General features: G+C 40.2%; 1 protein-coding gene across 2 annotated transcripts; it reads left to right on the forward strand.

Moving 5' to 3' along the window:
* Positions 1-12: 12 nt before the first annotated feature.
* On the forward strand, positions 13-18,606 carry Zcrb1 (zinc finger CCHC-type and RNA binding motif containing 1). Of its 2 annotated transcripts, XM_048366208.1 has the most exons (8): positions 13-162; positions 6,122-6,207; positions 9,762-9,790; positions 13,023-13,134; positions 13,510-13,617; positions 17,051-17,160; positions 17,255-17,330; positions 18,430-18,606. In XM_048366208.1, the coding sequence occupies exons 2-8, from the start codon at positions 6,124-6,126 to the stop codon at positions 18,559-18,561; spliced, it is 651 nt and encodes a 216-aa protein (XP_048222165.1). In that variant the 5' UTR covers positions 13-162; positions 6,122-6,123; the 3' UTR covers positions 18,562-18,606. The 2 variants fall into 2 exon arrangements, with proteins under 2 accessions (XP_048222165.1, XP_048222171.1); XM_048366214.1 differs by lacking the exon at positions 13-162 and having other exon boundaries at positions 6,120-6,207.
* Positions 18,607-22,116: the final 3,510 nt, after the last annotated feature.

The raw sequence follows: 22,116 nt of genomic DNA on the forward strand, positions 1-22,116 counted from the left end.
TCTGCAGATCCGGGAAGAGGCGCAGTCTGCTTCTGAACCTCAGTGTTACAGTCCCTTTAGGACGGGAGATGCTTGGACCTCTTCAAGGCTGGAAGAGCTGCCGGGGTTGAGCCCCACCTTAGCCTCGGCCTTTCGGTTGTCCGGACTCGCTCCCACCTGAAGGTAAAAGCTTCCCTTGCTCCTATGGCCTTACCCCAGCCCCTCACCAGCCTCAACGATTTGCCTCTCTTCCGTCACCCCTTTTATTCAGCAGTTCACCTTTAACCTGCACGAAATACTTTAAAATAGCTATGGATGTTGATTGGTTTCCAAACTAATTCTCCCAACTACTTATCACCTAGCTTATTTCCAAACTACTTCGCGAAATGACAAGCAGTGTGTGTAGGTAGTTAATTGGAGATGTTTCATGGACTTTTCCTGCCTTGTCTGGCTTCGAATCAGGATCCTCAGATCTTAGCCTCCTGCTGTAGCTAGGATTTCAGGCATGAGCCACCAGCACCTAACTCTCGTTTCATAATTTGGTAATAACACCCAAAATGAAGAATTCCAAAGAACTTTACATTGTCAACATGCAAAATTAAATTTTTTCTTAGCATCACTCCAACATACTTAGATTTATTAAAGTAGGTAGTCGGGGCTGGGGATTTATTTAGCTCAGCGGAACAGCGCCTGCCTGGCGAGCGCAAGGTCCCAAGTTCGGTCCTCAGCTGGGGGGGTAAGCTATAAAGTAGGTAGCCAATGAAAGAGAACATTATCGGTTATTGAGGCAGGAGAGAAAAGTTTATTCCTGAACTGCTGGCCTGTGGCCCAGATAATGCATGGTGGGAGAGAAGGGCTGAACCACTGAAGGGCCATGCCTTATCTAGGGCAGGGGCAGGAGATATGGCCGGGTGTATTAGATGTGACCTCAGAAAAAGGGGAGGTAATTGCCTCCAGGTGTGCCAGTTACCTAGGTAACACAGGTACTGGGCCCTGACTTAAATAGGGGGGAGAAGGGGCTATCTGCATAGAGCCCTCCCAAGGATGGACCTTACATTCTGACCTTTTAATAATTATGAAAAAGAATGTAGACTCTGGCTACTTCCTGCTGGCAAGGGGCAAAAGGCCGGAGAAGGCAAGCAACAGCTGTCCCTTGATGGTGGATGCCAGTTCTTGAATGAAGCCTGGAAGAAGTCTCATGAGGCAGGGGCTGGACAAAAAAAAGAAAAATCCAGAGCACACAAAAGGCAAAAGGAAGGCTTTAGAGCAGAAAATTAATTGGGTGACTTGGCTAGTTCGGCTAGTTCTTATACTTACCTCTTGCATTCCATGCTGTCCTGGAGTTGGTGGAAAATGTCTCTAGCTACTTCTGGCATCTGGCAACTAGGTAGGGGAGAGTGTGCTAGACTAAGACTGGATTGGAGAATGTAAATACCTGTCCCATTAGAAGTGAGTAGTTTGTCCATCTAATGTCCACACCTATCTCTTGATCCCCGGCTCTGATTTTGAAAGGGCAAGTATAAAGTGATTCCATTTAGGATGTGACATCATTCTCCTATTCTTCTCCATGCCCCTTGTTCCCTAAACTGGCTGAGTTCCAGGGGTCTAGGTGCATGTTGCTGGGATGGCTCACCCCTGTTGACATTCACGGGATTTGAACTCAAGGCCTAGGGCACTGTCCCTGAGCACTTCTGCTCGAGGCTAGCGCTCTACCACTTTGAGTCACAGTGCCACTTCTGGGGTTTGACAGGTTAGAGATAAGTCTCTTGAGCCATGCTTCCAGCCTGGCTCTTCGCTGGTTAGTTGGGAAATGAAGTTTTAGAGGGATTTTTCTGCCCAGGCTGGCTTTGAACTGCAGTCCTCAGATTGAACGACTCTTTGCCACAAAAAAAACAACAAAACACCCTTTTTATTTCCAATTAAAGCAACAAGGAGACCGAGAGGACTAGAACTTAAACTGCACATTGTCTAGAATTGACCAACAAATGTTTGCCAAAATTCTACAATAACAAAACTTAGAAGTGATGAGTTTTGGCACAGATTAGTACAGCTAGATGGACATAAACATTGACATGCTGGTTTTACATCAGTGTTTAAATCAAAGCTAATTACATACCAATTTCAATAAGCTTTATCTTAAAAGAATTCAAGACAGGCTGGGAATGTGGCTTAGTGGTAGAGTGCTTACCTTGGATACATGAAGCCCTGGGTTTGATTCCTCAGCACCATGTAAACAGAAAAGGCCAGAAGTGGCACAGTGACTCAAGTGGTAGAGTGCTAGCCTTGAGCAAAACGAAGCCAAGGACAGTGCCCAGGCCCTGAGATCAAGCCCCAAGACTGGCAAAAAGAAAAAATTCAAGACATACTCATACCATCTTCCCCCTACACTTTGTTTACTCAATTCCCATTTCCAAGGCTTTCATCACTAACAAATGGCTTGATTATATTGCCAGATATAACAAGTTTACACAGACACAGACACAGACACACGCACGTAACACAAACACCATGCACATAGGTTTTACAATGAGTAAGAATGAATTTTGGCTATAGACTTTTGGAATTCCAGCAGTAAATAACATTTTCCCCAACATTTTACAACCATGTGGTCAGAAAAACAAAAACTTTGCCAGCAAACAAGATTTTCAGGGGCTGGGAATGTGGTTTAATGGTAGAGTGCTGGCCTAGTATGCCCTAGGTTCGATTCCTCAGCACCACATAAACAGCAAAAGCTGGAAGTGTCACTGTGGCTCAAGAGGTAGAGTGCTAGCTTTGAGCAAAAAGAAGCCAGAGACAGTGCTCAGGCTGTTACGGGGTTAGGAATGTTACAGGGTTTGCGGGAGGGGATTTCCCATCCCTCCAAGAGTCCACCACTCAGAGACAGTCTCAAGCAAAAAGATGGGTTTATTGAGGAAGCATAAAGTGAAACTGACCAGCCAGGGACACAGCACAGACTCGGGAGCTGAACCTATGCCCCTAAAGAAGCGGGCTGACTAGCCAAGACCCAGCGCAGATTCGGGAGCTGCCACCATGACCCCCCAGCAGTCCTCAAATTGGGGTTTATAAAGGTAAAAGCATAGCACAGATGTAGGGGCTTGACGCAGGGGTAGAGTACACAACAAAGCAAGTGTGGCACAGATGTAGGAAGTTGACACAGGTGGTGGAGCAAATAAGTTAAGCAAGTCATTTACAGAAGCCAAATTTGTAGAGATGGCGTCATCTCTACAACAATGCCCTGAGTCAAAGCCCCAAGACTGGCAAAAAAATAAATAAATAAATTTCAGATTAGCAAATGGAGAAGCCACATTTTGTTAAACCAAGTCAGCCGAAATGGGATGCCACGGTGACAAAAACAGAGAACACGTAGTGCTATTATGCCAAGGTGGTACCTGTTAAACCTAATATCTACCATGTGGTCAGTGCTAGAGAAACTAGGCAACTTTTAGATATCTTTGCTGACAAAGCACATTGGATGGTCAAGCCTCAGTTTCCAAGGCCTGTGAAAAGAGGCCGCTTTGTTAGCAAGGCACATTATCAGGATGGTATGACTGAGTTTTTTACAGCAAGCAAGCAGGCAGACAAGAGGGAGAGAGGAAGAAGAAGAGAGGAAAAAAAGGAGAGAGAGAGCAAAGAGAGCCTGAATATAAATTACTTCTAACCATTTACCATTGCAGAGACAAAAACTGTATCTGTGAGAGTATTTTGAGCAGACCTCATTGCACTGGCAAGAGGCATTCCAACTGAGTGTCCCGGCTGGGGTGTGACACAGCAACCCATTAAAAGTTTGGGAAGAAGTCGGCCTAGTGAGTGAATGAGAGCTTACGACTTTACCTAGCATCCTCAGCAGAGAGAAAGAAGGCCAAGCCTCCAAAGCCAAGCATCCTCAGCCCTGGAGGTGACCAGGCCCTGGGCCTGGGAAGTTCTTTGGCATGGTACCAGAGCAACAGAGAACCTGAGGATCAGTATCACTCACCGGAGTAGAGAAGTGGTGTGGACATGGATGTGGAGGCCAGCAAAAGCCGTAGATGGCGTTGGTTCACAGAAAAAGGGCCTGTAAGGACTGGGGATATTCCTCAGAAAAAAAAAAAAAGAGAGAGAGAGAAACAGAGGAATTCTGCCTGTCCTGACTCCATATGTAAGGTTTATTAAAGTAGATAACCGATGAAGGAGAACACCACGTGGTGTTCAGGCAGGAGAGGAAAGTATTCCTGAACTGCTGGCCTGTGGGCCAGATGATGCATGGCCAGAGAGAAGGGCTGTACCACTGAAGGGCATTGCCTTATCTAGGGCTGGGGCAGGAGGTATGGCCAGGTGTATTGGATGTGACCTCAGAAAAGGGGGAGGTAACTGTCTCCAGATGTGTCAGTTACCTAGGTAACACAGGTACTGGGTGCAGACTTAAAGGGGGATGAGGGGGGAGCATCTTACATATATGATCACAACTTAACAAAAATCAATAGTTTAGACTCTCTCACTTGATATGGGAGTAGGCCAGAAAGCAACTTCTAGCTCTAGGCCTTAGAAAGTTGGAAGAGTAGTCTCAGGGTTTTTCCTTTATCTTGCTTTTAAAAATGCCCCTCTCAGGGCTGGGAGTGTGGCTTAGTGGTAGAGTGCTTGCCTAGCACGCATGAAGCCCTGGGTTCAATTCCTCAGCACCACATAAAAGGAAAAGCCAGAAGTGGCACTGTGGCTCAAGTGGTAGAGTGCTAGATTTGAGCAGATGAAGGGATGGTGCCCAGACCTTGAGTTCAAGCCCCAGGACTGGCAAAAAACAAACCACTTCTCTCAGAGCCCAAATAGCCCTGTACTAAAAAGGTCAAACAAGACTTAAAAATTGCTTGCAGTCAGCAATAGACAAAGGCCTAATATCATCATCTACAAAGAACTCAAAAAACTAACTCCCTCCAAACCCAGTAAGCCAATTATTAAATGGGCAAAGAAGCTAAAGAGAGACTTCACAGGAGAAGAAATAAAAATGGCAAAGAAACATATGAGAAAATGTACAATATCCCTGGCAGTAAAGGAAATGCAAAAAAGAACAACCCTGAGATACCACCTCACTCCAGTTAGAATGCCCTATACTCTGAACTCAGGCAACAACAAATGCTGGAGGGGATGCGGGGAAAGAGGAACCCTTCTCCTCTGTTGGTGGGAGTGCAAATTAGTACAACCACTTTGGAGAACAGCATGGGGGTTCCTCAACAAGCTCTGCATAGACATACCCTATGACCCGGCCATACCACTCCTAGTCATCTATCCTGAACAACAGGTCCTAGGATATCAAAAAGACATCTGCACATCCATGTTTATCGCTGCACAATTCACAATAGCCAAAATATGGAAACAATCCAGATGCCCATCTACAGATGAATGGATCCAAAAAAATGTAGTACCTATACACAATGGAATACTACATAGCAATTAGAAATGATAAAATATTGGTATTCGCAGGGAAATAGTCAGAATTTGAACAAATAATGTTGAGCGAGACAAGCCTAGAACACAGAGAACAAAGGGGCATGGTCTCCTTTATATATGACTGTTGGGGGGGGGGGGCGCGGGACAGTAGAGACCAGGTTTGTGAAACAAAAAACTTCTTGTCAAATGGTATTTCCACAGGTTTGGGTCAGCGACCTTACATTATGTATCTAAAACCAAACAACTACTAAACATAAAAAGGTCTAGAATAGACCTGTCAGTGGATCACAATAGCTCAACAGCTATGTACATATGATCATATAAGACAAGGATAAGCAAACTCTATTGTTGATGTTATAAAGTTCTAGGTGAATTTTCTTTGGTGTACACCACATGGCTACTGTATATGATTTTGGTACACTGAGTATTGTATATTTGCCTACCTGATCTAGGGAAGGGAAAGAAAAACGAGGGTGTAAGATATCACAAGATATGTACTCACTGCCCTATTATGTAAATGTACCCCTTTTGCACAACACCTTGTCAACAAATTTTAATTAATAAAAATTTTAAAAAATTCCTTACAGTGTGGCTTGTGAAAAGAAATTCGTTAAACAACTCAGTCTGAAAATGTTAGCAGGGTGTGAAAGTCAGCCTTAATTAAATCGGTATAGGAGTATCTACTTTAAAAAATACTTAGGGGTTGATTTGTTTTCTATTTCAGAAATGAGTGGTGGCTTGGCCCCAAGTAAGAGCACTGTTTATGTGTCCAATTTGCCCTTCTCCCTGACAAACAATGATTTATATCGGGTAAGTTTCATTATTAGTACACATATCTACTAAATTATTTAAGATAGAGAATTAATGTAAGCAAATAGTATGCTATATACTGAGACTGAGATCTGAGGATTGAGATTCAAAGCCAGATTGGACAGACAAATCTCCAATTAACTATCAAAAAGCAAGAAGTGGTTGTGTGGCACAAGCCTATAATTTAAGCAAATAGCTTTCCCTGATTAAAAAAAAAATTTAGTAAGTACATTATAATGCACTTTTGCCATCAAAATCAAAGACATTTATTATAAATAGGAATAAGTGAAAAATTACCTATAATTTCTGAAGAGAATTTACTGTGGTTTTATAAGGAATAGCAAGTTTTTCACAAACACAGAAGATACCTGGGCTTGGTGGATATAATCCTAGCATTCCAGAGACTGAGGTAGGAAGAGCTTGAATTCAAGGCCACTATGGGCTACATAGCTTATCTCAAAAGGCCAAGACAAACAGAACAAAATCCAGTGAACTAGTGTAATGAAGTGGGAACCATTGTGATAGGCTAATTCTTCCTGCTTGCTAACTTTTAAACTGGTAATAGAGTGGAAATTTTGGAGGAATGGACAATGAGAGCAAACTGGTCCCTTCCCTGTCAGGTTAAGGAAGTGTATATATTCTAGTATATGTACATGGCAGAATCGTCACAGTTTTATTATTTTGATTTTGGTTCAGGATAAGAGTGATGGGAAGAGGTGGAATTTCTTCCAGCATGTTTCTTTACTTCATTACCTTAGAAAACAAAATTTCATACTGCATTTGTTCTGCAGATGGTGGTTGAGAGGAACTGGAAAAAAGAATATAACTTCTTTGGATAGATATAAAGAGATCCCTGCATATGCTGTACATAGTATTTTGGTTGAGATAATTTGAGCTTTCCAGAACAGGAGAAAAATTAACTATTTCTTAAGAGAATTAAGCCAGCTGTTGTGGCTTATATTCCCAGCTACTCAGGAGGTGAAGATAGGATTACAAGTTTGAGGCCAACCAGCTTGGACAAACAAATGAGACCCTATCTAAAAAAAAAAAAGTAAGAAAGAAAAGAAAAAGGTGTGGGGGGCTGTGGTTTGAGTGGTAAAATATTTGCCAAGAAAGCCTGAGGTCCTGGGTTCAATGTATCATCAGCAAAAAAAAAAAACAAAAAACAACAACAGATTTTGTTTGTGTGTGTGAGAGGATGGAGTGAAAGGGAGGGAGGGAGAAAGAAAGGGCTTGAACTCAGAACCTGAGCATTCAAGGCTAGTTAGTGCTCTATCACTTGAGCCACAGCTCCACTTCTGGCTTTTTGCTGGTTAATTGGGGATATGAGTCTCAAATACTTTCCTACCCTGAATAGCTTGAAACCTTGACCCTAAGATCTTAGACTCCTGAGTAGCTAGGATTACAGATGTGAGCCACTTGCGTCCAGGTCTCTCCTCCCCAACCCCCCAAAATGAACTTAATGTATTGAATTCTTACTGTATTCTGAATACATATACAAAAGATGTGGTGTTGAAGAAGCAACGCAAGATATGGAAAAGTCAAATTTGCCCAGGTGTTGTAGTCATGGCTGTAATCTGAGCACTTGGAAGGCTGAGCTAGGAGGACAGTAATTCAGTGACTTCATGGTGAGACTGCCACTAGAAATTACTGCTGTAGCCAGGCATCCTTAGCTCATGCTTGTAATCCTAGCTACTAAGAAAGCTGAATCTGAGGGAAAAGGTTTGAAGCAGCCAGGAGAGGAAATCTCGAGAGACTCTCATGTCCCAAATTAACTACCAAACAAAAAGCAGGAAGTGGAGCTGTGGCTGAAGTGATAGAGCACCTTGAGCACCAAAGCCCAGGGACAATGCTGAGGGCCTGAGTTCAAGCCCCAAGATGAGTATCAAAAAAAAGTGAAGGGGAGGTGGAGAGAAATTTCTGGTCTTCTGCCTCCAGTATTACCATCATCAGAGTCCAATTTTTGCTTCATTGTAGAATTTTATTGTTGTTGCTTGTTTGTATTATCCTGAAAGACTTTCCTGCAGAACATTATGTAAATAAGAACTGTAAGTATATGGGTAGGTACTGGCTGAAATGGTAGAAATAGATGAAGATGGCTTAGGTGACGATGTAGAAGTGTAAAAAGGAAGAAAAGGGATGGAGATATATGAAATGGGATTTTTCTTCTTTTTGTTCTCCATCAAGATAGAGTATGGTATGTCATCCAGGCCAGCAGACAACTCATGATGCTACTTCAGACTCCCTGGGATTACAGGCTTTTCACCACTCCACCCACTAGAAGTGGATTTTCCATTACAGGTTCATATGTGTGTGTGTGTAGTCTAAAGGTCTGCTTACACAGTGATACCTTAGACCTTCAGTGGAGAAAAGGAATAGTCACATTCCACAACATTAGTAACAAAAGCACATTTAGCTAGAGCTATGGAGGAGTTGATAGTTGCCATATATATGCCTTGCATCTGCCACACATGTAAAGGTTTTTTGCTTTGTTTTTTTCCTGAGTCCATGCCCTTGTTTAAAAAATCTTAGAAGCTAGACAGATGCTGGTAGCCAGTGCCTGTAATCCTAGCTACTCAAGGGGCTGAGATCTGGGGATCATGGTTCAAAGTCAGCCTAAGCAGGAAAATCCATGAGACTACTGCCTCCAATAAACTTTCAAAAAGCTGGAAGTGGCTCAAGTGAAAGAGCTCTAGCCTCAAGCAAAATAGCTGAGGGACAGCACAAAGGCCAAATGCAAGCCCCATGATTGGCATCAAAAGTAAATAATTAGAAGCTAAGGCAGGTATATAAGATTTAATAACAAAAACAGTCTTGTCACCTAGAAAAAAACGTGTGTGTGTGTGAGAGAGAGACAGAGACAGAGACACAGAGACAGAGAGAGACACAGAGAGAGAGAGAGACAGAGATAGGAATTTGCTAAATACCCAGCCTGGGCTTGAATTCACAGTTCTTCTGCCTCAGCCTCTGAAGTGTAGAAAATATTTCATGAATAGACAGAAGGCTAATTTTGTTTTCATAAAATATAAGGAAGAATTTTGTCATTGTATATAAACTGCAGATTTTGACTGTGTGAGGAGAAAACTTCCAAACATAAGATACATTTCCTTAAATCATTCATTACTTGTTCTAAGTATTATGTTTATATCAAAAATAGATTTTAAGGAGTCTTTAGTAGCACCTCTTTCCTGCATTTTGAGCCAGCAGTGTTTGTTTTTCTCTGTCATTTGTTAAGCTAAAATAAATCCTTTCTAAAACTTAAAAAAGATTCATATTTTAATTGTAGTCCTATTTGATATTTGTGCTGTATAACTCAATATTAAATTGGACTGTTGTATATATGTACATGTACATGTATATTTGAGCATTGTATATAAGTTATAAATTATGTGAGGTGTGGTAGTTATATACCTGTAATAATAGCACTTGGGAGGCTGAAGAAAATTGACATCCAGCCTGGGCTCTATAGCAAGACCGGTTTCAAACAAACAACAACAACAAAAAAAAGCCAAAAAAAATTAAATTACAAACTATTATGTGGTCTTTTGTTTCAGATATTTTCCAAGTATGGCAAAGTTGTGAAGTAAGTATTCACATTATAAGATATATGTTTTATGTGTATTTCCATTGCTTTTCTACATAAACATATACACTGTTTTAAGACTTTATATGTGCAACTTTTTTTAACTTCTATATTATGAATGATCTTTAGTGTACTATAAAGATTTGATGTTTTTTGGTATTACTTCACATGTCATACTTTATTTAAATAATCTCTTGCCATTTTCTTACTAATGTTGTTATCCATTGTAAGACTCTATAGGGTCGGGAGCTGGTGGCTCATACCTGTCATCCTAACTACTCAGTGGGCTGAGATCTGAGGATCACAGTTCAAAGCTAGCCCAGGCAAGAAAGTCTGTGAGACACTTACCTCCAGTTAACCACCAGAAAACTGGAAATAAACGCTGTAGCCCGAAGTGGTAGAGTGCTAGCCTTGAGCAAAAGAGCTCAGGGACAGCACCCAGGCCCTCAGTTCAAGCCCCATGACTGACAAAAATAAGAACTAAATGAAAAGAATTACTAGGTATGGCCTATCCTAGAATTCAGGATGTGGAGCCAGCTTGTGCTATATAGTGAGAACCTATATAATTTAATGTATCACAATGAAAGATGGGGAGAACAATGGAAGGAGTGACATGGATCAGGATGCATTGTTCTTACCACCACCAGTGTCTTGACACCTATAACCCTAGTTACTCAGAAGACTTGAGATCTGAGGATCATGGTTTAAAGCTAATGCTAGCCTTGGGGGGGGAGGGGTGCACAGGGTGAGCACTTCAGGCCCTGAGTTCAAGCTCCAGGACCAATACCAAAAAAAAAAAAAAAAAAAACATGCACTGTTTTTATCTATTGATTGTTGAATTGAAGCCCCTTTGTAAGTGAATAAAGACATCAGTCTTCTTTTAAGCAAATATTTTGCACTAGAACATGTTATCAAGTATACTATAAATAGGTTGCCATTTATCAATAAATAACAAAATTTAATATATCAGTGTGTATGACTTACAAAGCATTTATGAGACTGATAAATGTAAAATATTATCTCCCTTTGTCAAGCATAGATACCTCTGGAAAACTATAAAAATGATAATGGATGATAATGGCCATTGTGACCAAGAATTCAACAACATTAGAAGAATTGAGGTTGTTATTTAATTTACTCAGGCAGCTATACTAAAAGGCAAATAAGCAAAGACATTCTAAATATATCTTATACTTGGTCTACATTGTGGAGTGTTTCAGAGCATGTTTGTTTTGTTTGGGTTTTTCTTTTTGATGGCACTGGGAGCCTCAAGCCCTGCCACATGAGCCATGCCTCCAGCCCAAGAGCATATTCATCTTGACTAGGTATTTTTCTTCTTAACTATTTTGGCTATTATGTCATTATCAAAAATACTTCTGCGTATACAGAAATTTCAGGTACACATTATTTTGAATAGTCATGGTTTATTTACACTTATCATCACCCTTTACTCCTAAGTACCTAATTTATTGAGTTAAGCCATCCATGTTAAGTTTTATCAGTTGACCTAATGTCCTAGGGTAGCATTTTTCCCCTTGATGATATGATCTAATCTAGAATCAAGTATTACCTTTAACCATACTACCTTTCTATCCTGTTTTACTTTTTTCTTTTTTTTTTTCTTGTTGGGGGTATAGAGCTTGAACTCAGGGCTTCAAACGCTCTTTAGTTTTTGCATTCAAAGCTGGTACTATACCATTGGAGCCATGCCTCCAGTGCTGGCTTTTTGGTGATTAATTGGAGACGAGAGTTCCAATTTGTCTGATCAGGCTGGCTTCTACCTAGATCCTCAGATTTCAGCCTCTTTGAGTGGCTAGAATTACTCTACAACTGACCCAGGCCTCCAACCCTTTTTCTCTTTGTTTTTTTTTGTTTGTTCGTTTGTGTGTTGCCAGTCCTGGGGCTTGAACTCGGGGCCTGAGCACTGGCTTCTTTTTGCTCAAGACTAGCACTCTACCACTTCAGCCACAGCGCCACTTCCGACTTTTTCTATATATGTGGTGCTGAGGAATCAAACCCAGGGCTTCATGTATCCAAGGCAAGCACTCTACCCACCAGGCCATATTCCCAGCCCAACCCTTTTTTCTGTAAGTAAATTCCAGTCTCTTTGTCCCTACCCCTACTCCAGCCATGAAATCACCATTTTTAAAAAGAAAATAATTTTATTGTCAATGTAATGTACAGAGGGGTTACAGTTACATATCTTGTCCTGCTTGTTATCCCCTCCCTCATTTTTCTTTTTTTTCTTCCAGTCTTGGGGCTTGAACTCCAGGCCTGGGCACTGTCCCTGAGCTTCTTTTGCACAAAGCTAGTGCTCTACCACTTGAGCCACAGCACCACTTCCAACTTTTTTTCTGTTTATGTGGTACTAAGGAATCGAACCCAGGGTTTCATGCATGCTAGGCAAGCACTCTACCACTAAGCCACATTCCCAATCCTCACTATTTCTTTTTTTTTTTTAAGGCATAATCAGACTCTGAACTCTTGGGAAACTCAGTAAATAATTTTGTGTGTTGTTTTTTTTTTGTTTAGATTTTTGTATTGAAGAGAATTCCTCAAGTTTGCTTTGAATGTTTTTGCTTGCCAAAGGAGTAGTTTCCCAGCCAAATGCCATTCCTGATTCCCATTCTTTTTTTTTTTCTTCATTCCAGTACTGGTAATACCATAATCCTCAGATCTCAGCCTCCTAAGTAGCTACCAGCTTTTCTTTTTTTTCTTTTTACTGATACTTGAGTTTTAGCACTGAACTCTGTGCATACTAGGCAAGCACTCTACACTGAAAAAAACATCCCCTCTGTTCTTTGTTATCCGGTGATATTGAAGAGAGATGGCCAGTTGCTTAAATGTATTATTAATCTCTCTTTATAAACGTCTTATTATTTAACTCTTTTTAAAGCTTGAGTTTCCCAAGGAGTTATTAATATCTCTTTTTGGGGGGTTTTGTTTGTTTTAGCAGTCCTGGGACTTGAACTCAGATCTGGGTGCTGACCCTGAGCTTTTTTTTACTCAAGGCTAGTGCTCTACCACTTAAGCCACAGCACCACTCTGGCTTTCTCTGAATATTTTATTGGAGATAAGAATCTTGCAGACTTTCCTGCCTGGGCTGGCTTCAAACCACTCCTCAGATTTCAGCCTCCTCAGTAGCTCAGGTTACAGGCGTGAGCTCCCAGCTTATTATCTGTCTTATTTGTTTCTGCCTTGTGTGTAACTGACTCTTCATTTATGTTTTAAGGGTTACTATAATGAAAGATAAAGATACTAGGAGAAGTAAAGGGGTTGCATTTATTTTATTTTTGGATAAAGACTCTGCACAAAACTGCACCAGAGCAATTAACAACAAACAGGTAAGTCATTCATTCTCATGAAGGTTTTTAACCCAAAAGCCTTTGTTCTTATCCAGTCCCCTCCCCCCAAAAAAGAAAAAAAGATGGGGTTATACAGTAGAGCCAATCGTGATGGATATAGATTCAGAGGATATCTAACTTGGGGGTGGGGGGAGCTGAAAAAGGGATGTCAGTGTTGTATTAGCTTCCCACAATATTGGTAAAACCTAAGAAAGAAAAATACTGCAGGATAGAATTTATTACACATAGGAGGAAATTCTTCAAATAACCCAAGAAATAAAATGAAACTAAAGATATGAGAAACCAGAATTAAATAAATAGTTTTAGGTTTCAGTGAAATACATTCTTGTGCATTTATATTTTTCTCTGGCTTAGTTATTTGGTAGAATGATAAAGGCAAGCATTGCTATTGACAATGGAAGAGCAGCTGAATTCATCCGAAGGCGAAACTACTTTGATAAATCCAAGTGTTACGAATGTGGGGTGAGTGACCCTAAAACTTAATGAACTTGTCCATAGTGGAAGGTATTTTCCATGGCATGGGGCTTGAACTCAGGGCGTGGACATTGTCCCTGAGCTTTTCTTTCTTTTTTTTTCCACAAGGCTAACATTCTACCAATTTGAGTCTCACTGACTTTCCTGCCCTGGCTGGCTTCCAGCCACAGTCCTCAGATCTTGAATAGCAAGGACTTACAGGCGTGAGCCACCAGCACCCAGCAGCACAGCAGTTTTTTTAAATTTGTGCTCACCAGAATTGCTAGCTGGCTAAACCCAGGTTATAAAAGTTGTGTTGAAATGTATGTCAAGATGATCTAGGTTGAGTCATACTACATATTATTTCCTCCAGTTTCTAAATCTTTAAAATAATTTCCTAATCAGTCTTAGAATAATTATTTGTCTCATTGTCTTAAAAGCTTTTAGTAACCTGCAAATTCTTGTCAAGGATAGTGCCTGTTTTCTATAACATTTGCCTGTGTTTAAGCCTAAAGTTATACCAGTATCATCATGTGACCCATCCTCTATAAGATATGATGTTAATATTTGTGGTTGAACTATCTCCACATTTTCTAATTCTCCTCATGATCTTCTGTTAGCCACTTAGAGTTTTGGAGATTAGAAGAGATAATAAAAGCCAGAGGTGGGGCTGGGAATATGGCCTAGTGGCAAGAGTGCTTGCCTCCTACACATGAAGCTCTCGGTTCGATTCCCCAGCACCACATATATGGAAAACGGCCAGAAGGGGTGCTGTGGCTCAGGCAGAGTACTAGCCTTGAGCGGGAAGGAGCCAGGGACAGTGATCAGGCCCTGAGTCCAAGGCCCAGGACTGGCCAAAATATATATAAATAAATGAATGAATGAATGAATGAATGAATGCCAGAGGTGGTAACACACCTGTATTCTACAACTTGGGAAGAAAAGGAATTTGGTCTACAGTTCAAGAGTGGGGGGGCAGGGGATGGAGAACATACAGATATACAACCTTGAAACAGTAATATTGTATAAGGCCTACTATAATGGTACCAAAAGAATTTCAGCCTAAGTCCCATAGTTTTCCATTTCTAAAATGATATATAGGGGAAGGGGGAGGGGGTCATGAGGGACAAGGTAACAAACAGTACAAGAAATGTATCCAATGCCTAACGTATGAAACTGTAACCTCTCTGTACATCAGTTTTATAATAAAAACTTTAAAAAATAAAAAAACAAAACAAAAAAATTATATATAAAATACTTAAAAAACTGAGTCCAGAGGTATTAATAAGTGGCTAGAGAATTACTAAGAGACATTATCCTGGCTACACACTCACATGGAAGATGTAAGAAAGTAGCTTGTTGTCCTTTCCTCACTGCCATTCCTAATTCTCCTCCCCACCAAAAAGGTACCTACCAGATTAAATAGGTAGGCTGAAAGTGGGAATAAGAAATGTTAAGAAGTCATACTAGTTCTGTCAATCCTATCAGTCTAAACCTGGATAAATGTTTTGAAACTGTGTTCCAGAGTCTTAGGTTGTGTTTAAAAATTAGGAATGAGACTGGACACCAATGGCTCAGGCCTGTAAACCTAGCTACTCAGGTGGCTGAGATCTGAGTATTGTGGCTAAGATCTGAGGATGTGTTTTAAAGAAAGTCTGGGCAAGTACGTCTATGAAACTCATCTCCAATTAACCACAAAAAAATCCAGAATGGGAGATGTGATTCAAGTGGTAGAGTGTTGGCCTTGAGCACAAGAGCTTAGGGGCTGTGCCCCAGGACATGCATGGGCACATGCCTATACACACACACACACACACACACAAATAGGAGTGTGGACTGGAGGTGTGGCTCAAGTGTAAAGTGCTACCTATTTGTAAAAAAGCCAAGCAAGAGCATGAGGACCCTAGTACCAGTGAAAAATAAAAAAGATCACTGGGGGAAGGGAAAGGGGAAGAAAATAAGGGAGGGGGTAACACTGTTGGAAAAGAAATGTACTCATTGGGCTGGGAATATGGCCTAGTGGCAAGAGTGCTTGCCTCATATACATGAAGCCCTGGGTTGGATTCCCCAGCACCACATATATACAAAATGGCCAGAAGTGGCACTGTAGCTCAAGTGGCAGAGTGCTAGCCTTGAGCAAAGAGAAGCCAGGGACAGTGCTCAGACCCTGAGCCCAGGACTGGCAAAAAAAATTAAATGTACTCATTACCTTACCCCTGTGTACATCGCCTTTACAGTAAAAGAAAAAAATTTTAAAAGAACATTCTATCTGGTTAAAGTAAAAGCACTGTAGGCAGACATAGTGGCACAGGCCTGTAATCCCACAATAATCACAGCACTTATCCTGAGGCTATAGAGTAAAACCCTGTCTCAAAAAATATGAAACTGGTAAAAATTAATAATCTTTTACTTAACCCAACATATATCCACTAATATATCTTACTTAACCCAATATATATCTGAAATAATACCATTTGGATGTGTAATTTTTTGTTTTTTTTATTCCTTAGTCTATGTGGTGCTGGGAGTTGAACCCAGCCTGGTTCAGTACTAGGCACATGCTCTACTGCTGAGTTTTATCCCAAACCTACACTTTGTTGTTGTTGTTGTTGTTTGGGGGTTGTTTTTGTTTTTGTTTGTTTGTGTTTTATGGTACTGGAACTTTAACTCAGGGCCTCACTATAACTCAGCTGTTTCATTCATAGCTAGTGCTTTACCACTTGATCCATGCCTTCCACTTTTTTTTTAATAGTTAGGCAACATATTGCAAATTAATAGTTTTGTACCATTTTACCAAATAATAAGTTCAAAATGTACTTTTGAATTATCTTATTTCTTGAAATTTGTTATTTAAAATGTTTGAGGAAGTAATTCTTTTACTCTTAGAGAAACTTCTAAAGTACTCCCTAATTATCAAAGTAGCTCTTTGGGAATATATCTCAGGGTCTTCCTTAAAATAATTGTTTTTTTACCAGGCACCAGTGGCCCACACCTTTAATCCTAGCTACTCAGGAGGCTGAGATCTGAGGATCATGATTCCAAGCCAGCTGGAGCAGGAAAGTACACTAGACTATCATCTCCAATTAACCACTAGAAAGCCAGAAGTGGCGCTGTGGCTCAAGTGATAGAGCACTAGCCTTGAGCTGAAGAGCTCAGGGACAGCGCCCAAGCTCAGAGTTCAAGCCCCACAACTGACCAAAAAGAGAGAGAGAGAGAGAGAGAGAGTGTCTCATAGACTTTCCAGCCCAAGCTGGCTTCGAACTGTGATTCTCAGATCTCAGCCTCCTGAGTAGCTAAGATTACAGACATGAACCACCAGTTAATTTGTATATTCCCTGTATAATAATATTCTTTTTTAAGTTCTGAAATCATTAGTCATAGTGAAGTTGCTAACAACCAAAAATACAATATTTTTCCTTTCTTTTTTGATATTAAATAAAAGGAAAGTGGACACTTAAGTTATGCCTGTCCTAAAAATGTACTTGGAGAACGTGAACCTCCAAAGAAGAAAGAAAAAAAGAAAAAAAAGAAAATACCTGAACCAGAAGAAATGTATGTATGTCTACTCTTAATACCTTACGATATTGCTTTCATCTCTCACCTGTTAATTGATGGCATTCTGACTTTTTTTTTTCTAATACCTCAGTGAGGAAGTAGAAGAAAGTGAAGATGAAGGAGAAGATCCTGCTCTTGACAGTCTCAGTCAGGCCATAGCATTCCAGGTATCATATTCTTTTAAAGGTTCCAGGATACAGCTCAATGACAGAGAACTTGCCTAGCACGGTATGAGCTGTGGTTTCAATCTCCAGCACTATAGGAATTAAAAAAATAAAAGAGTAAGAGAAAAGAGAAGAGAGAGCATCAGTCTGGTATCTAGTGTTCCAGTGCTAGGCACAGTGGGAGCTTACAAGCTCAAGACCAGCCTAGGCAACAAACAGCTCCCTATCATGAAAAGAAAAAATACCCAGGAGCAGTAGTAGTACACTTCTGGGATCAGCATTTAGGAAGCAAAGGAAGGATAATCACAAGTTTGAAGCCAATCTGAGCTATATGGTAAGACATTATGTAAAAATAAAGTTCAATTTGAAAATAACAAATTAGACAGTGGTGGCTTGCACTACTAATTATACCAGTAATCCTAGCTTCTTAGGAAACTATTAATAGGCAGATTGTAGTTTGAGGCCATTCATTCTAGGCCTTGAACTCAATGTAGATCTCTTCTCAACCCATACAGTAGTTGCCTGCTTGTCCTCTCAAGCTTAGTTAGAAGGCTAAAGATAACCAATGGAAAGCAAAGTTAGAGGCATAGCTCTGTGGTATTGTGCTAGCCAGCTCAAGGCTCTGAATTCAAACCTCAGTACTACCAAAAATAAAAGGCACCATGAAATGAAAGGCACTATGAAAGTTGATTAAATTCCTTATGTTCTCGAATGATCATTTCATCATAGCAACCTTTCTCTACCTCCTAAATTTGAAGCAACAAGGCTGTTTCTTAAGATCTTTGTATGAATCAAATTTTCACTTGTTCATTCTAGGTTTTACGGGTCCCACAACACTTTAAATGTGTTTTTCATTATAGAATCTAGCAATAGAGTGAGTTTAACTCAACCAAAAAGATTTCTCAGAAATTGCCTAGAATGATTTTGACTAGCACTGTGATAGTACAAAATTGAGTTTGAGAGTTTCTTGTTTGAATGGCCTGGCTGGGTAGAGGTGCTGGCAATGCTGGCCATTTGTGTTATGGTTTTGCCATGGTTGAGTTGATGCACCATATAAAAAAATACTGGGTTTGTTTTCTTTGTTTTCTGAATCACATTATAGCAAGCCAAAGTTGAAGAGGAACAGAACAAGTGGAAACCTAGTTCAGGGGGTCCCTCAACATCAGATGATTCAAGACGTCCAAGGATAAAGAAAAGTGCATATTTCAGTGATGAAGAAGAACTTAGTGATTAAAATTGTATTTATTATGTAAATAGCCTTAAAATTAAAAATCGTACTCACTTGGGGACTGAAGATTATTTTTAGTATTTGACCCTAAGGATACTTTTAATACCAATTATACTGTAAAAGATTTTATACACAGGGTTGGGAATGTGGCTTAGTGGTAGAATGCTTGCCTAGCATGTATACAGCCCTGGGTTCGATTCCTCAGTACCACATAAATAGAAAAGGCTGGAAGTGGTGCTGTGGCTCACATGGTAGAGTGATAGCCTTGAGCACAAAGAGGCTTAGGGACAGCGTCCAGGACCTGAGTTGAAGCCCAGGACCAGCCAAAAAAAAAAAAATGCAGGGGCTGGGGATATGGCCTAGTGGCAAGAGTGCCTGCCTCATATACATGAGGCCCTGGATTCGATTCCCCAGCACCACATATACAGAAAATGGCCAGAAGTGGCGCTGTGGCTCAAGTGGCAGAGTGCTAGCCTTGAGCAAAAAGAAGCCAGGGACAGTGCTCAGGCCCTGAGTCCAAGGCCCAGGACTGGCAAAAAAAAAAAAAAAAAAAATGCAGTTAAGTCCTTGAGGCTCTTTTCTCTAATTAACCACTAAAATTAGGCAATGGACCTGTGGTTCAAGTGAGTGCTCCACCTTTATCAATAAAGCTTAAAGGTAGCTCCCAGGCCTTGAACTCAAGCCCCAGCACAAAAAAAAAAAAAAAAAAAGAAGAAAAAAAGGAAAAGAATTTACTTACCAAAAAGAAAAAAAAAATATTGCCAGGTGCTTATGGCTCAAGCCTGTAATCCTAGCTGCTTAGAAATCAGAGGATCTCGATTCATAAAAATTGCTAAAACATTAAAGTTGTGAGACTCCATCTCAGCCAATGACTGAGCACAATAGCACATACCTTTCATCCCAAGCTGAGTGCAATGACAATACACCTGTCACCATATAACAAAAGGAAGCACAGATATGTATGTGTGTTACATACCTTCTGGTTATATGTGTGACAAATGAATTTTGTGCTTAGACTTCACTGTCATCCCCAAAATATCTCATATGTATGTAAATATTTCAAAATAGGAATTACTTATGGCCCTGATATTTTGTATAATTGCCAAAGCCTATACTAGAAATCTAGATGTTAATAATCTTTAAAACAACCAGGGGCTGGGAATATGGCCTAGTGGCAAGAGTGCTTGCCTTGTATACATGAGGCCCTGGGTTCGATTCCCCAGCACCACATATACATAAAATGGCCAGAAGTGGCGCTGTGGCTCAAGTGGCAGAGTGCTAGCCTTGAGCGGGAAGAAGCCAGGGACAGTGCTCAGGCCCTGAGTTCACGGCCCAGGACTGGCCAAAATAAATAAGTAAATAAATAAAAAATAAAATAAAACAACTAATTTTTAAATAATATCAGATACCAGTGAAATACTGTGGGGGATATCAACCCATTAATAAAAGATAGGTAGTAAAAATGATTTGAAGTCCAACATGACAGAGTACAGTTATAACCCCAGGACTTAGGCAGAAGAGAATCGCTAGCCCAAGGCTACAGACTGCCATATGCTGTGTAGGCTACATAGTGAGACCCTGGCTTCAAAAAAAAAATAATAAAGTAGCTCTAAAAAAGCTTATAACCAAATTTCTCAATTACTTGCCCTGACAGTAACAAGTTCTATTCCTCAGATGTAACTCATAACTATTTCTCTTCATTTGTAGTCAGTATCTTGCTAAATAAAGTGCATTTCTGTTTATAAGTAAGCCAGGATTTCTCTGTAGCATATTCCCAGTGTGGCCATATCAGACTTTCTGGCTAAATCCCATTGATTGCTTTGTTTCTTATTACTATGTTCATACTTTTCATGTATTTTTCACATTTTTAAAATTTTTCATTAGCTATACAAAGGAGTTGTCACATGAGTATTATGTACCTTGATCAGTGTCATCTCTTCCATCATTCTTCACCCACCTGCCCCAACTCTACCCATCTCCTCAAGTTACCTGGTTTTATTTCACATCTGTATACTGAATGTATAATAACTGTATTTGTCAATCCTATTCCCTCCATTTCTCTGGCACCTTCCTTTTGAACTCACCCCACTCTTGACAAAATATGTTTCATCTTCCTGGTATTTATTTTGTTAAATTGTAAATTAGGTTTTTGAAGGCATTATACCACTGGAATCCTCCCCCCACCTATACCATACTGTAGTCAATTTGTATGTATCTGTATATTACCCTGTACATGTTTTCATATATATTTAATGTGTAGCTTCCACACGAGAGAAAATATGCACGTTATGTCTCTTATTTCACTTAACATAATTTTTCAGATCTATCCATTGTACCACAAATGACGTATTATTTTTCCTAATAAATGAGTAAAATTCCTTTGAATATGAATATATATATACACATATCAGAAAAGACACATACATATATCATACTTTGTTTTGGGGTTGTGTTTTTTTTTGGGTTTTTTTGGCCAGTCCTGGGGCTTGGACTCAGGGCCTGAGCACTGTCCCTGGCTTCTTCTTGCTGAAGGCTAGCACTCTGCCACTTGAGCCACAGCGCCACTTCTGGCCATTTTCTTTATATGTGGTGCTGGCGAATCGAACCCAGGGCCTCATGTATACAAGGCAAGCACTCTTGCCACTAGGCCGTATCCCCAACCCCCATATATCATACTTTTTATCCATTTGTCAATTGTAGTGCATCTGGGCTGTTTCCATAACTTGGCTATGGTGAATTGTGCAGCAGTGATTATGAGTGTGCAACAGTATTGTAACCTGGCTTGAAATCTTTTGGATAAATACCAAGGAGTCTCATCACTGAATTATAGGATAGTTCTATGTTTAGATTTTGAGTAATCTCCAAACTGCCTTCCAAAGTGCTTGCATTAGATTACATTCCCATGAACAGAGTAATAGTTTTTTTTCCCCCCACATCCCCACCAGCATGTATTCCTGATGATGTCTATTCTGAATAGAGTGAGATGGGATCTCAATGTTATCTTGATTTGTCTTTGATTTCTTTTATGGCATTTCTTCGTGTGTTTATTAGCTATTTTTACTTCTGAGAAGTCTCTATTTAGCTCCTTTGATCATGTTAATTGAGTTAGTTATTCTTTGGAAGTGGGTTAGTTTTCTTGACTTCTTTGTGTGTTCTAGGGATTAGGCCCTTGTCAAACATATTAACCACATTTCTTTATGACCAAATCTTCCTATGTCTCCAACAGTTAGCTATATGAAATAGGATGAAGGAGCCTTTAATTTTTCACTCTGTGTATTTCTCTTTGTTAGAATGTTTTCTTTTAACAACATCCTCATATTACCTTTTAATTACAAAAGCAGTAAGATTTGAAACCTACAAAGGCAATGGAAGTGTTAATCACCCCACCATCATAGAATCTGCCAGTCTCACAGCTTGACACACACCTGCAATTCCAGTACTCAGTAAGCTAGGACAGGATCACAAGTTACAAGCTGCCTGGACTACAAAATGATAGACTGCTTTAAAAAAAGTTGTTTAGGGGCTGGGGATATAGCCTAGTGGCAAGAGTGCCTGCCTCGG

This window comes from Perognathus longimembris, chromosome 1 (genome assembly GCF_023159225.1).
Source record: "Perognathus longimembris pacificus isolate PPM17 chromosome 1, ASM2315922v1, whole genome shotgun sequence".
NCBI lineage: Eukaryota > Metazoa > Chordata > Mammalia > Rodentia > Heteromyidae > Perognathus > Perognathus longimembris.

Excerpts from the sequence above, each read along its gene's own strand:
- Zcrb1 (XM_048366208.1), top strand. The coding sequence starts at position 6,124 with ATGAGTGGTGGCTTGGCCCCAAGTAAGAGCACTGTTTATGTGTCCAAT. Across the intron at positions 6,208-9,761 it reads CAAACAATGATTTATATCGG|ATATTTTCCAAGTATGGCAA; the intron begins GTAAGTTTCATT and ends CTTTTGTTTCAG. Across the intron at positions 9,791-13,022 it reads AAGTATGGCAAAGTTGTGAA|GGTTACTATAATGAAAGATA; the intron begins GTAAGTATTCAC and ends TTATGTTTTAAG.